This window comes from Hipposideros armiger, unplaced genomic scaffold, assembly GCF_001890085.2.
Source record: "Hipposideros armiger isolate ML-2016 unplaced genomic scaffold, ASM189008v1 scaffold_559, whole genome shotgun sequence".
In the NCBI taxonomy this organism is placed as follows: Eukaryota; Metazoa; Chordata; class Mammalia; order Chiroptera; family Hipposideridae; genus Hipposideros; species Hipposideros armiger.
In genome coordinates, this window is record NW_017731909.1 from 116,538 (window position 1) to 132,146 (window position 15,609).

At 39.4% G+C, this 15,609-nt stretch overlaps 1 protein-coding gene across 1 annotated transcript in view; it reads left to right on the forward strand.

Annotated features, from left to right (window-relative positions):
• CPED1 (cadherin like and PC-esterase domain containing 1) overlaps positions 1-15,609 on the forward strand; it is a gene marked incomplete at its 5' end in the record, with an annotated part of 151,162 nt that overhangs the window by 109,434 nt on the left and 26,119 nt on the right. Inside the window, one exon of the mRNA XM_019623700.1 lies at positions 6,364-6,500. Within this exon, the coding sequence (XP_019479245.1) occupies positions 6,364-6,500 (137 nt within the window). The remainder of the gene's footprint in view (positions 1-6,363; positions 6,501-15,609) is intronic.

The following is a 15,609-nucleotide window of genomic DNA, read 5'->3' on the forward strand; positions in this document are numbered from 1 at the left end:
ATTCATCTACAGAACTCAGATCAGACGTACCTTATGCTAGAGGGTCTTCCTTTAGCCTCTGATTTGTTTCCTTGGTCTGTATTCCCAGAGTACCCTGTGCTTTTCTTCCATAGCAGTTCTCACAATTATTTAAATGATTCAGCATGTAATTAGTTGTTTAATGTCAGTGTTCCCAGGCTATCACTACATAAGGACAGGGACTCTGAATCGTGTACACTGTATCAATCCACTTAGCACTATAATTTCTTCAGAGTAGGAACAAAATAAAAATCTGTTGACCTTGTAAATCAAAGGAATGCAAAGACTACATGTTCAGTTTTAAATCATTTCCTTTAATTAAAAAAAATCTTCGGGAATGATCACTAATGTCTCCCATATATTGAGAATTCATAGAGGCAGGAGTATTGTGATGTCAAATTCAAATGCAAGTGTGTAATCCTGCCTAAGCCGGGAGCAGACCTGGAATGAGAGACTCTGGGGCCACTGTCCACATTTCCAGTCTCTCCTTCCCCAGCACGCCTCTTCTCTTAGTGGAGACCAGTGGGGTCAAGCCAAAGCTGGGACTGAAAATGCCTCCGAGGACCTAAGAGGAGCAGGGAGCACCTTCTCTGAGATTCCTGGTTACCACTCCAATCTCCTGACCCCAGGTCTCCTTTATCCAAAAAGTCTGAAAAAACACTCAGGGGCTTTTCTACCCTTGCCATGAACTTCACACCACAGCCTTACTGGAAAATGAGTTTCACAAATGCGCAGGACGAATTGCGATTTGGCATGCACTGTTAACAAACGTGGGCATGTCCCCGTTCCTGCACATGTGTTCTAAATAATAAATCACAGTCAGTGCATACAGAGGGATTGACCCATTATGGTGTGTCAGGTGGTATGACGTAGAATTCTCTTGGCTAAATGAGATATATGCTCTTGCATCCAAAGGAGACACCAATGTCTAGTTGAGTATTTTTTTTTTAATCAGATGACCATTTTCGAGAATCATAAAACAACGTAATTCTCCTATGGGACCAAGTCAAAGATCTTCAACAAAAAGTTAAAGATACATTACTGAGATGATTCAAGAAGTGGCAGCTTCTTGTCCATTAAATTGGCAGTAACTTGTGTGAGGCCCTGATATGTGTCTGGTCCTTATAGGAGAGGCCACCGTAGAACAGGGCCTTCTGGTAACTTGCATAGCTAGGCCTTTAGAGAAACCCCCATCATCCTTAGTCTGACAATTCCAGGCCTCCACAATCTGACCCTCCCTACCTTTCCCAGCTCCTCCCCGCCTCTCTGCCTCGCTTTATGCCCAGAATTCTTCCACGGGACTCCAGGCTCTTATCCGAGCTATTCCCGGCTCCTACAAGTCTTCTCCCTATCACGGCCTAGTTCTCCTGATGCTGTCTTCCTCCCCAAGAAGCCTTTATTTACTACCCCACCCCCGGATTATCTTTTCTTCTGTGCCCCCAGAATACTTTGGGCACATGTCTGTAATAACACTTATCTCTCAGGTTTCAATTGTTCAATGTACATGTTTTTCTCTTTTTCTCTAATCAGTAGTCTTCAAAGTGCAATGATGCATCTGAGCAGGGAAGAGAGTAGCATGGCACAATCCACAGGGATGAAGCCAATAAAGATTAAAATACATGTATATTTATTTTTATCTACTCATTCTTATTTTTGTTTTCCATGGACATAATATATACATAGAGGAGTATATGTACGTATATTACAGCATATGTGTAGTACTATTCAAAGGTGCATTAGCAGTAAGTTTTGCTGATGATGGCCCTAGAGTATACGTTTCTCCAGAGCAGAGATTGCCCCTTATTCATCTTCCAATGTCTAATATATGATTTAAAATTGGCTGCTGAACTAAAACCAAGACCCATGCCCTCCTTCCTTCCACTGAAGGATGTGAGCAGCCAGGACACAACCAACCAGGGAAACTGGTCCACCCTTGAGGTCCTAAGGACCTAAGGATTCCAAGTGAATGAGTGAGATTGGGGATAGCAATTTGCAAGGATGGATTTTCTGCTGCCAGAGGTGATTTCCTTCCCTGAAGGTAGGACTCCCTTCAATTGAAAGAAGGTGTTATAGCAGACAACACTGAAAGGAAGCTCATTTAGTGATCTAGCATTAGCTGATGTAGCCACAGATTGATTCCAACATCTGATTTTCACAGCACATTACATTTATCTGACAGAACTGGTTCCAATTTCTCACCTTGCCAATGTAATGATGGTGAAAAAAATGTCTTTTCAAGAACTCTAGCTAATATAATTTTGAGTGACAGGTTTTTTGTTTTTTTTTGTTTTAATTCTTACGTTGATTTCTAGCCTTTAGAAAACAATTTAACTATCACACACAAACTTAAGAATAAACTCTGTTGCTTTACAAGAAAAATTTTGTCTTCTAATTTGGAGAAAGAAGAAATTTATACAATGATTATTGAATGAGAATTACCTTTAAGGAAAATAGTTCAGATTTCATTTTATGATATGTAAACAAAAGCTTTTATCCTATTTCATTTCAGCAAGTAAATATGACAACTTATACTTGAATGCTTTCAATATTGAAGATATAGATGTAGTTTTCTCCTTAAGTGAAAACTTTTTATTTTATAGCATTATAGAGTCAGGAATTAGTGCTATCATCTATATGATTTCACATCTCACCATGGCCCTAAATCACAAGTTGAATCGCTTTCTCCATTCTATCACCCAATCTGATTCACTTCAATGGGTGAAATCTAATTTGCATTAAATACAAAGCTATAATTATAAATCAACTTCTCCCAAAGGCAGTTTTATCCCTCAGAATTTTATTTCCCAAAACACATGTCATATTTTATTTCAGAAATCACAGCTTTGATTCATTCAATGTTTAAATATGTAACATAGAATTTATATCCTTCTTTTTGACAATTTTAGTTAAGAACTGGTATCATTTAAAATGTCAAGGAACTCCAGTCCTACAGATGTTATACAGATGTCTATTTCAAGCAGTATTACTAAATCACAATAAAAAAGGTATTGTTAACTAATACAAAAATGCGAAGAGTTATGACTGTATAAATATATAGTATAATAGTATGAACCATTGGGGCCAAGTTTTTAGAGACCCAATCAGGCGTCCTTTTCATGTGCATGTGATTTTATACCCACAAACTAATTGCACCCATATTTGGATCTTTGTACTTGCATCTGGCCACTTGTTTCTTCAACCTTAGCAGCAAGCGGCCAAAGAAGGCCTCAGTTTGTACAAAATTAGCTGTCAGCAAGGTGGGGTTGGTGGTGTCTGGGGGACAGGATGCATCAAGGGTCTGATGAAAACTGAGCCCTTCAAAATATTACTCAATATAATCTCATTAGCAGAAGCATATTTATGTCCCCAACATCCCATCATCCTATTAGAAAGAAAATTAACAATTTTTTTAAAGAACATAGTCTGTCAACACATAAACCCACTGAATAAATTCAGAGCTGTTTAAAATAAAGATAAATCCATTAAAGCAACTTGTTTATGGATTGTCCTATAAATGCTACCAAAGAGATTGTTAGGCCATATTTCATTTTCAAGTGATAATTTTGTGCTGACCTCGCCTAACATGACCAAAGGATCAGCAAATTGGAGATTCCTATGCCTCAGTTCCGGTCCAGCCTTGCCATGAACACATGATCCCACACCTGTCATTCAACTCTGTGGGCCTCAGCTTACCTCATCTGTAAAAGAGAAGGATGGAAAGGAGGACCCAAGGCCTACTGCAGCCCCATCCAGGAGGAGTCTATATGCCCACAGTATGCCAATCTCTGTGAAGGAAAGGCTCTTCTGTTAGGAGGTTTTCTTGAGGAATTCATCAATAAGTGTTAAACTCAAGACTGTGTCTAAATCAGATAATATTAGACGAGGCCAAGCAAAGATGTGAAGGAGTTGATTGTTGATTACAAATCCTGTATGCCAGTGCAAAATCAGAATTAGAAGGCAAGCTATATTTTGAATGAAAACACACAGAAAACTTATAAAACAGATTTGGATGGCAGAACACCCACACTCCTGCCTTTTCTCCATTGTATCTGGTAGTAGTTCTGCTATTGCTATGGTGTACATATGGAAGCTTTAGAAACACCCCTTTCACCAGCCGACCTTTTTCTCTCTGATGTGTACTGTCTATTCTGTAGGTCAATCACTTCTTCTGTCTCATGCCTTCTCCCTGTCCCTAAAGGACTAGTCATTCCATCTCTCTAAATCAAGCCTATCCCTAAGGCCCGATCTTATGTACATCATGGAAACTTCCAGACAACTCTGGCCCCCATGGTGCTTTCTTTATTCTCAACGATCATGGCTTACTTAGGGTGGGTTGGGGGAGTAAAATATATTCATCAGTTGCTAGGTAGGAGACACTATGGCAGGTGCTATACATATTTTCCTTATAGAGAAAAGATTACGTAATCTGTCCAAGTTGAACAGTGCTTTTCAACCTTGGCTGCATATGGAATTACATGAAAAGCATTAAATACTGATGCCTGAGTCCTATAGCCAGTGGTTCTGATTTAATCATCCTAGGAAACAACCGGGGCATGGAGATTTTATAAAGCTTTCCAGGTGACCCCAATGTGCAGCATTGAGGTCCACAGAGCTAACCAGCGGCAGAGCTCAGGTGTGTCCCCAAAGCCCAGGCACTTTTAGTACCTCACAGATATCTTTACTCAATTATGTGTAAGCTATTATTATGCTATAATTATTTTACATGTATAAGTTTTAGCCTTCTAAACTGATTATGAACTTTTGAGCTTTAACATTATAATTAGGAGGCTTAAATTAGTTAACACATTAACGTGCTCAGAAAATCCCTAGCATCTGGCAGATGCAATGAAACTGTTAACTATTTTTTAAATTGTTGTAGTGTTTTAACACCAGTATCTACCCTAACATCTCATAGGGTAGATACTTCAATAACGTATTAAATGAAAATCCTCATAGAGGGTAATATTTTCTTTTATCTCCCCCGTTTCTCTCTCAATACACGCACATTTTTTTTCCCTTTCTGAGATCAACTAGTAAGCCATAAACTAGTTGGCCTTTCAAGTTTTATTATTTGTAACTATTTCCACACACACACACACTCCCATACACACTTCTGTCATCCCTGAGGTCATGAAATGTAAACTGCACCATATTCATCCCCTGAAAGTAGAAATTCCTCCCATTAAAATTAATGTCACACCAGATACTTTTGTGAGCAGAATCACAAATCAAAGCTAGAATGGATAAAGCCGTTTGGATTTTTTTTTCTTTCTACCTCAAAAAGTAGCTGAAACTATTTAGCTCCTGAATGGTTTTGAAGAGGTCTGTAGTAGTAAGACGAGTGAGACATTTAGGGCAGAGCCTCTCGTTGCAGACCTCAAGGCATTCTGCACAAGGGAGATGAGTGAACACTCCACATGCAAGGTGCGCTCTCCCACTCCGTTTCTGAAAAGATAAACAAGGAAAAATCAGAAGCTGTTTCTTGATTTTATTTCTAATAAATTATTAATGTATCTACCCACACAAAAAGCTGACATGTTTTGAATGCTTATAACTTTATCAATAAAGTAGAAAAGATCTTAAAGGCGCTGAGAATATGCATTTATCTTATAAACATTTTCTAAAGCGTGCAACCTACTTTGTGCCTGAAGTCTGCTTATAACATGGGTAAATATGCTACTTGACTATGCTCAGTACATAAATACATTATCCCATTCACTCCTCACACCAATCATGTGAGCAGAACAGTACATACCTCATCTAACAGCTGAAGAAATAGAGGCAACAGAGCTAAAAAAGAGGTGAAGAGCTTCACACCAAAAAGGCCATCAACCAAATTAAGGAACTAGACTTCCAAATAATACATGATCAGAATATTAAAGCAGTTTTCTTAGATCTTGACTCTCTTGAGAGCAGGGCATATGTCAATGATTGGACTGTAAACCTAAGCATGAGTTACGCTAATAAATACTTGTATCCAACTGCCTCAATATTAGTGGCTCTCACCTGCTTTGGTCTTAGTAAGTGCTTAATGTACTAGTTAAGAATAAGTAATAATAATTAAGAGTAGTACCTGATTACTTAATTTTTTATAAGAATATGGTTTCACGGAACAAAACTCGTACCTGATTTCAGCTTGAACTGTGTTATTTCTGAACATTAGTATGTGTTGCGATTCAGCTTGGTTGGCGGGTCACGTATGGCTGCACTGGGTTTGTATGATAAGAGTGATCTTCTCACTGTAGCTTCTGGGATGGTGCACCATCGTTGAATCCTAAAGTTACTAGCAAACTGTCATTTCACCAGTAGACACTGAACCAAAGGAGGTTTTGTTGTCTTTTCCAGGCCAATGGATTGTACCTTGCCTTAGTTGTTCCGACAACAGGACCTGTGACTGGAGAGAAATAACTTGGCAGCCTCACAACTGCCAATATGGTGTCCTAACTAAGCCTCAACTGCAGCGGTGCCTGGAAGGAAGGAAGGTGGGTTCTGATCCAGTGGGGGAAGCCTTTCATTGACGCCAATGGCCCTACCGTTGTATCTGCTAGACCAATTCCTGCTCTCTCACTACACAGAAGATAACTAACTGAATGCAGTTTGGCTTTCTGAATTGTGGAAATGTAATCATGGAAGAGCCTTAACAATTCTTCTCAAGATGCTCAGTTATGTCCCAATAAGTCTCCTTGACAGATGGAGGACATTAAAGTCATGTCCTGTGCTGATCCAATTCCATGCTGGTTTTCTCAGCACAAATTGGGAAGAGTTTGCCGTGTCCTCTGACAGTTGGCAGTGCAGAGCAGCTGGCAGTGTCAGCTGCAGCTCTAACGAGGCGCTGCCGTTCAGACAGACATCTGTAGCTGCACGAACACCAAACGGCCCCTGCATGTAGGACTCACCTCTGCTGGAGCTGACTTGGGTGCATGGCATTGTCTTTCACACTAACCTCCCTGATCTCTTTCACGTTCCTGAGCAGGTCTCGCATGGACCTCCCTAGGCTGCTTATCCTTTCGTGTGGCTTCTAAGCTGATTTCTTGGACATGCAGTGTCTCCTTGCTAGACACCCTCTGACTAACTAGGTAGATTCCGACAGAGCTCTCGGACGTGTGAACTGAGATGCTTGTGACCACGAAGTAAGTAAGCCTCATCCAGATGTTCAAAGCACTTTTTATTAGAGGGGCCTTTCCTTACAAACTGTAAACTTGGCACATCGGCAAGACTAAGTGCAAACACTGATTAAAAAAAAAAAAAGCTCTAGTCATACACAAAGAAAAGGGCACTGGACTGAATGTATGCCAGTTTTTCAGATTAAGCTGATTTTCAGATTTTCTGCTAGCAAATAATTTTGGGAAAATGACAGGGTTAGGGGCAGGGCAGAGGATCGATGTCTTCTTCCTGGCGATTCCAACAAAAATGCCCCAATTTTCATGACTGAAGCTGTCTCTACAGATAAAGCAGCAGTATTAGTTCCTTTTTCAAAGGGAAGGGTAAAAAACCAAACATTTAAAAATGTTTGTCAGTTAATATTAACTGAGCATTGATTCTGGGCAGGGATGTGTGCTGCTAACTTTCTTACACCTTCCGTCTGACCAGACTGTTAGCTTCATGAGGGCCGGGGATGTGTTTAAATCACTGCCATAATCTCACTGTTAGCACTGTTTTTAATACATAAATCACTTAATAAATACCTGCTGAGTAAACAGATAAGTTTAAATAGTGTTTTTTTTCCTAATCAGAGTTCTATGAGGTAGATATTATATCTGTTTTCCATGTAAGAAAACTCAAGCTCACAGAGACCTTGAGTAATTCATCCGTGATCACACATGTGTGTGAGTGGCTACTACTCAGGCATTTAACCACTGACTTGGACAATCCAACCTTTATATCTTAGAAATGCAGGGCTGGAAGCAATGAAAGCAGTTGTTGCCATAACAGTCAGACTTCTCTAAGCTCTTTCAGAATACCATTCCGACCTCAGAATTTAGAGGGTTCAGGAAAATTCCAAGATGTCACAATCTATTAACCTGAAGGGCAGTAGATATTAACTTAAATTCATCACTAAATTCCATGGCTTTGGACATGACATAGGTTTTTTTCCGACTCATTTTCTTTATCTGTGAAATAATAAGGAATTTATATGACCTAATCTTATGCTGTAGATTAATCAATTTTTTAGAAAGCTAAAAGCCTTCTTCCCTGTCTGTCTGAAAATACCATAGACTGAGTGGTTTAAAGAGATATTTACTTCTCACAGTTTTGGAGGCTGAGAAGTCCAAGGCCTCGGTGCCAGCATGGTTGGGTTCTGGTAAGAGCCCTCTTCCTGGCTTCTGTTGGCTGCCTTTTTGCTGTGTCCTCACAAGGCGGGGTGGGGGGTTCGGGGGTGATGGGGAGAGAAAGCACTGTAGTCTCTTCCTCTTCCAATAAGAATTAACCTCCATCCTTGTGACTTCATCTAAACCTACTCACCTCCCAAAGGCTCCACCTCCTAATACCATCACATGCGGGTTAGAGTTTCAACCTAAGAATTTGGGGAGCACACACACATGAAGTCCCTAATACGGTCTTTGCTAATTTCAAGGCTTATTATTAGCAACCCTACCCAGTAATGGCAAGAAGGGACGGTCACTTTTCCCTAACTGTTAGAGAGATAGGATGTTGCAAAGTCTGAAAAGAAAGGCCTATGTTCAGATGAGGTTATCCCAGGAGAGACCAGCTAGCTGACTGCTTAGCAGAAAGGACTCCTCTTAGTGATGCTCTGTCCAGAGGCGTCTTTCGGGGCTGCGTGCTCAGAAACTCAAACTTGCCAGAACGCTAGCAATAGTCCTACAGCTGCTCTGTTTACCAGGGTGCTGATTTATTCTATACACAACAGGGAAGCATTGTGCATTTTTAGCAGAGAAGAGGCACAACCAGAATTAGAAAACGCACCCCGCAGCAGTAGGGAGACTGCCGAGGGGAAGAGGGAAATGAGTGCTCGGTAGGTGGAGGCTGTTGAATGGAAAAATTCGGTCATGCAACATTGAGGAGGCAAAAAGTATAGAATATGTATAGAATAACCCCACCGATGGAAAAACTAATGCAAGCATGCTTACATACACAGAAAATTTCTGGAAGTAACAAACGGTTAAGAGTGATTACATAAGTGGAAAGGAGTGGAAGAGGGGTGGGGTGGTGACAGGGCCACCGGCTACACATTTTTTGAGGCACAGTGCAAAATGAAAACAGAGGACCCTGTATTCAACAATGATTATGAATTTTAAGAAGTCGACAGCAGCACAATAAACTAAGCACAGGACCCATGCAACTGCCCAGGTCACGTGCTATCTGTAATTTTTTTTTTAATTTTTAACAATGTGTGAGCATTTTTGAAAATCCCAACATCTATATTTTAAAAGGTTGTATAAATCAGAACTAGGGCAGAAGCAGTGGAAATGGGAAATGTAAAGAAGGAAGAGGCTGAGAAAGACAGTTTATATTCAGAATCCCAGGACTTGGTAATATATAGGCAGGTCTGTATAGTCATACACCACACAGCACAGAGATAGTTGTGTAAATGTTCACAATTATAACCATGAAATAGTGTTTCTTTTAAGAAAGCTCCATGTATGAATAGGAATAGGGTAGCAAAAGTTTTTCCCAGTACCTCTATTTTTCACTTTCTATGAAAATAACATAAATATACAAAGTGATCCTGAAGCTCTTATCTTTTATTACTGAGACAATTAAGTTCTCTTACCCAGAATTTTCTATAAGCACCATTCTATTCCAAAGTCAAATAAATGCTAAGCATAACTAATTCCAAAAACAAGAACATAAATGTTTTGGTTTTTAAATACCTTATATACTGACTTTTTTTTTAATCTCTTTCAACCATGTCAAACATTCAAGGAAAGAAATGTGTAATTTGAGCAACATTATACAGACATTCACTTCACACATGGGTAAGGACAATAGGGTCATGGAATAGTAAGAGCCTGAGGAGCCTGAGACTGGGAACCAGGAAGCCTGTGCTGCAGTTGTGATCCCATCAGATAAAGTGAGTTTTTATCTATCGAACCCATCAGAGAAACTGCTGCCCGTCCCAGAAAGCCTGCAGTATCAGTTCTGCCTAAACATGTTACCATGGGGGAGAGTCCATGATCACTTAACAGAGTTATGCTTAGAATACTTTTGATAACTTTTGTGATGTCATGCTGTTCATTCATTCACCCAGCTTTTGTTGAGTTCAGAGTCTTTTCTAAGTGCATACAACATGATCCTCCAAGGTGTTCGATTTCTAGTAGAAGAAGACAAGTGAGAGAAGCAATCGCTACAATATAGTGTGATCGTTGCAAAGGTGGGGAGAAGACAGAGGCTGGCACCTGACCAGGACTTTCAGGCTCTGGAAAAGGTGCTAAGAGAGAAAGTGCCTGGGCAGAGGGTGGTAGTAGAGATAGGCGATGTACCAATTGCATTACTTTGAAATAGTTTAATTGAAAAAAAGTAGGGATCATTAATTTTTTTCCCCAAAAGAATTCACAGTGAGTGTCCTATCAACTCAAGCCTAGTGCTTTCTTTGATTCCCTGCTGACTGGAGGAAATGAAGGATGGAGGGAACAGGGGATGGAGGGAACAGAGAATGGAGGGAACAGGGGATGGAGGGAACAGGGGGTGGGGGGAACAGAGAATGGAGGGAACAGAGAATGGAGGGAACAGGGGATGGGGGGAACAGGGGATGGAGGGAACAGGGGATGGAGGGAACAGAGGATGGAGGGAACCAAGCAGGCGAGCAGTGCACTAGGGATGATTCCAAGTTTCTCACTTTTCCATGTGCTCTAATTTATGCATCTTAGATTATGTAAAAGTGGGGACATACCTAAGCATGCAAATTCTAGTGATATAGTAGCCTTACTAACCTGAAGACTTCCAATTAATATGTAAAACCCAGATTTTTACAGTGAGAATCCAATTCACTGTTGCCAGGAGTAAGCAGTGAAAATATGTTGTGCTACAAAAAAAGAAAACAAAAACAGAACTTTCTTTTAAATCCTAATCAAAGCAAGCTTCAGCTTTTGGGGATGCATTAAACTAAGTTATCTTTCTCCAAAAATCAGGTTAAAAGGCAATAGACTTTGACTGGTTGGGTGAGAATTATTGGAAATTGAAGCTTTCAAATAGCATCCTGTTTTCTTTAGAATTTCCCAGTAGTCATTTCTCTCCATTGAATTCCTTATATTATTATTATGACCTTTTACATCTTTCTAGTACTGTTTTACACTGATGAATGCAAGCGTATACTTAGAAATGCATGCCCACCTGTGGGGAAGGAACAAGACACACATGAGTTGAGATTTAAAAAGGGGGTTCGAGTTTCCAGTAACTTTGTCCAGGAACCCCACTGCAGCTAATGGCATGTGAGCAGGACCCCGCTTTCTATGCTTCAGTCATTTGGCTTCACTTCAGAAAGGTGAACAGGACGCTGCAAGTTTCTCTTGAAGCATTTGTATCTGTTTCTATGGCATACTTGTTTATGTAAGGAGGGCAGGTAAATGTGGGACTCTAAATTCATCCAACTATGAGTTACTTCATTTATAGGTTTTTGCGTATATGTATAGGTTTTATAATGTGTAGCCATGTTGAATCAAGGCAAATTCAATTGAAAAAATACAAGCTATGTTTTTAATTATACTTTCGCACATTTCTCTACATAGATATGCACCTCTTAATAATCTCTGAGTGGAACATTTATAAAACTCTATCAGAGCATAACTTTATAATCACAGTGAGAAATAGATAAAAAGTAGTTTAGAAATATGATAATCGCATTTACAACTGAAAAAACTTAGAAGCCTGACTATACTGAAATAAAGAAACCCTTATTTTGTTTGTCAGTTGAAAACATAGCTCAGAATTTAAACCAGTAATAAAATATCTGAGAGAAGAGTGCAATTAGGAAAGGGAACTATAAAAAGGCAATATTTACTGAAAGTACTTAAACTCAGCTGTTAAAACAGGAAATGTAACTTACATTTTTAAGTAATGTTTGCAAGTTAAGTAGTGTCTTGGACTTAAAGGTGTTTAAATATTTGAAGTGTGGCTAATTTATAATAATACGTTCTGACTAATATGTGAATTCCATTGTGGTTACACAATTCATTGTTGTTTGTCAGTTTCAGTAAAAAGGGGAGGAGAAAAGGGAAGGCGTGTACCCCACTCTCACCAGGACAGGATGACCTATACACACTGCCACAGCCCAGACAGAATGGCAAAATATATAATCAGTTTTGTTCGAAGCAGCTAAAAGATCTATGTCTAGGTGATATTACCTAGTTGCTTGTTTTCCTTTTTATGACAAATTTCATGTGTTTGAGAGTGATTTGCCTAAGGGTCAATTTTCATTTGTTCTTGACCCCCAAAGAGCAATTTGGTTGGTCAGCTATAGCCAATTTAATCAAAATGCATCATTGGAAAATATTCCTTGTAGTCATGTTACATTTCACAGAGAGGTGCTTTGTTGAGCTAGATTTTCATCATGCCCTCAATATCATTAGCCATCTGATCAGTTTCAGTTTCCTATTAGAGCTAAATCAGCCCTTGCCTCATTCAGAAGTGGGCATTTTTCTTATGAGAGCAATGGTGTTCAATCATGGGCTTACCCAAATCACTGTGGAGCGTTCTAAACATATGGGCTGTGCTTGGCCCTGGACGAGACATAATGAATAAGAGTCCTTTTCATCTCACTTTCACTTCCTTTATTTACCCACGTGAGAGCTCTCCAATAAGTGGGCATTGCCTAGACTAATGGACAAGGAGCTCTTATTGAACTCATATATAACTTTCCCCTCTTAGAAAGTTCTAGTGAATTCCGGTTAGCTGGGCTGAGTCCTGTTGGGATCTACATGCACTTTATTGGATCTGAAGAAATATCCCCACTTGTGTGACTATTAAAGATAGAACCTATGCAGGAGTAAAGAGAGGAAGAAGGGAAACGAATGTTTTAAAGTTTTTTTTTTCTGTCTATTGATTCTATATATACTCAGTTCTTTCCTGACCTCAACAAACTCCAGACAATTTTACTACCTTTATATTGACTCAACCCAGATAGCCGCCAATGCCGCTCTTTTCCTTTCTTTATAACTTGATTTGCTAACTATGTCCTTGTTACTTTTAGTGATTCTGGAGAAAGGAAGTAACGGAGTAAATATTTAGATGTTTAAGTATCATCATTGTTAGCACCCGTCATTCATGATGAAATAAAATGGAATGAGAAATATTTTACTGTGTATTTAAATAAAAAATTCCCAAAGTCTTGGTTGTATATTCACAAATAAATGACATTTCTTATGATTCATCCCAGGGCACATATTTCTCTACAAATAGAAGTCCTATTTATTATCCTGTGGATTATAAATTAGGCTTTCATATACTTCACACTCTTGCTGATTCACAGGTGGAAAATCTGATTTTACGGTTTAGTTTTTCCTCAGAAAAACTTAGCGTGTAGGAGAATGTGGGAAAGGCTAGCTAAGTATTCATCAAACTCATGTTTTCTCTTCTTCCTGGCACACAGGTTGATGACATTTCTCAGTCTCCCTTGAAATTAGTTGGGTGTCCATATGACTGCGTGCTAACCAATGGAGTGTGAGCAGCAGTAATGTGCCCAGATCCCAGGCTGGGCCCATGTAAAACCTGGCAGCTCTTCACGCCTTCCCCCAATGACTACAGAATTCTTGGAAACCATTACTGAGGAATACACAATCCAATCCTCCTAGGACCCTGAGTGCCCTCCCTGCCCCTCATACCCATACACACACCTGCCTAAAACTACCTGGACTATTTCCCTGAGGGAGAACTAAACCTCAGTTTTGCTTAAGCCATTGTACATTTAGGGGCTCTGTTGCTTATAGCACTTCATCCATTCCATCTAATTCAGGGACTATAATGTTGATCAATTAGAAATGAAAATAAAGATCATTAAACAATTTTATGGTTTTTAAAATAAGGTTATTTTAAAATAAGCTTCAGACTTTACTGGAGCCTGGGAACATGTTGTGCTTCTAAGTCCTATGGTCCATGGTGGTGTGAAAAAGAGTGGGAAAAATACCAGCCCTTATATATATTTTTGATGACATATTGCATGGTGAATCTCGAGAATGGAACAGATGTGAAACTTAGAATTCTAAACATTTCGTTGTCTCCAGCTGATGAGCTGAGAGCCAGGCTGTCATGACACTCAGACACAGATGTTTCTGCTCCTCCCCAGAGCCCACCTTGATGGAAACAGGCTCCCATCACTGTACCACAGGACCAGAAAAGGGACGCTGCACAGAAAAATGCAATTCAATCTTTGGAATAAAGTTGCTCCTGGAACCCAAACCATGATTTACATTGTTCTTGTGATGGGTTTATTGAACCAATGCTTAATCCTGACTCTCTTAAGCCATTGTTCTACATAAATAGAAATAAAGTCTATTTAAGCTGTTTAGTACTAAATTTTTATATGAATTTTCAAAATGTTTGTAACGAATTTATTGTTTTTTTGTTTTTATTATTATTATTATTATTATTAGTTTCAGGTAAACAAAACAATGCACTAGTTATCCTTCTCACCCTTCACAAAGTGACAACCCCCCTCCCCCCATCCACTGACCTCCCCACCCCCGATATCATACATATCTATTACAATTCCATTGACTCCTATAATGGATTTATTGTTATTGATGCTGTTAATGCTGCTGCTTTTTCATTATTATCATATATATATATATATATATATATATATATATGCTTTAGAAAATACAAATGAGCAAAATAAACTGTCATCTTCTTGATATCATGGCAGTCCTAGGGTAGTCAGATGTCTTACATAGCAGCTAAGAGTTCCAGTGTGAGTGTTCTATTGAGAAAGTCAGAAGCGACATGGTCTTTTAGTCTCACACGTCACACAGTGTCATTTCTGCCTTACTCCAATCATTGAAGCGGTCACAGCCCACTCAAACTCAAGGGGAGGGAACATAGAACCCACCTATTGAGAGCAGAAGTGTCACATAGTTAGGGGACTATGCTTTAAAACCGCCCCAGCTTTATTAGTATCCTGGTTGCAAATAACAGAAGGCTCAAGTAGGAAGGGCTGAAATTAGAAAGACATTTGTTTGCAGGCAGAACCAGAAATCAAGAGGGAGAGCTGTTCCAGATTAGTTCAGTTGCTCAACAATTTTTCAGAGCCTCTGTGCTTTCTGTCCACCTTTCCATTCGGCTATTGTCAGCATATCAGCAATATTTATTATCGTGGTCAAACCTATCTGCAACAGTTCTGGTATAACAAGGAATTGGGCTATCGCATCCCATGAAGAAAATGGACATTAGCTTGTTTTTTCTTAAGAAGGCGTAGCTTTCCTTCAAGTCCCCAGGAATCTTCCTCTCACATCTCATTGGCCAAGAATGGGCCACATGATTCCTCCCTTGGCAAAACCTATGGGAAAACATTTTTGTCATTTGTATCATCCATGGTGAAAAACGAGTTCTGCCAGAAAGAAAAAGGGATGTGAAATAATTCTTGGTAGAATAGTCCGTTCCAACTTTTTCATGTCATAGTCCATATATAAAGTATGGTAA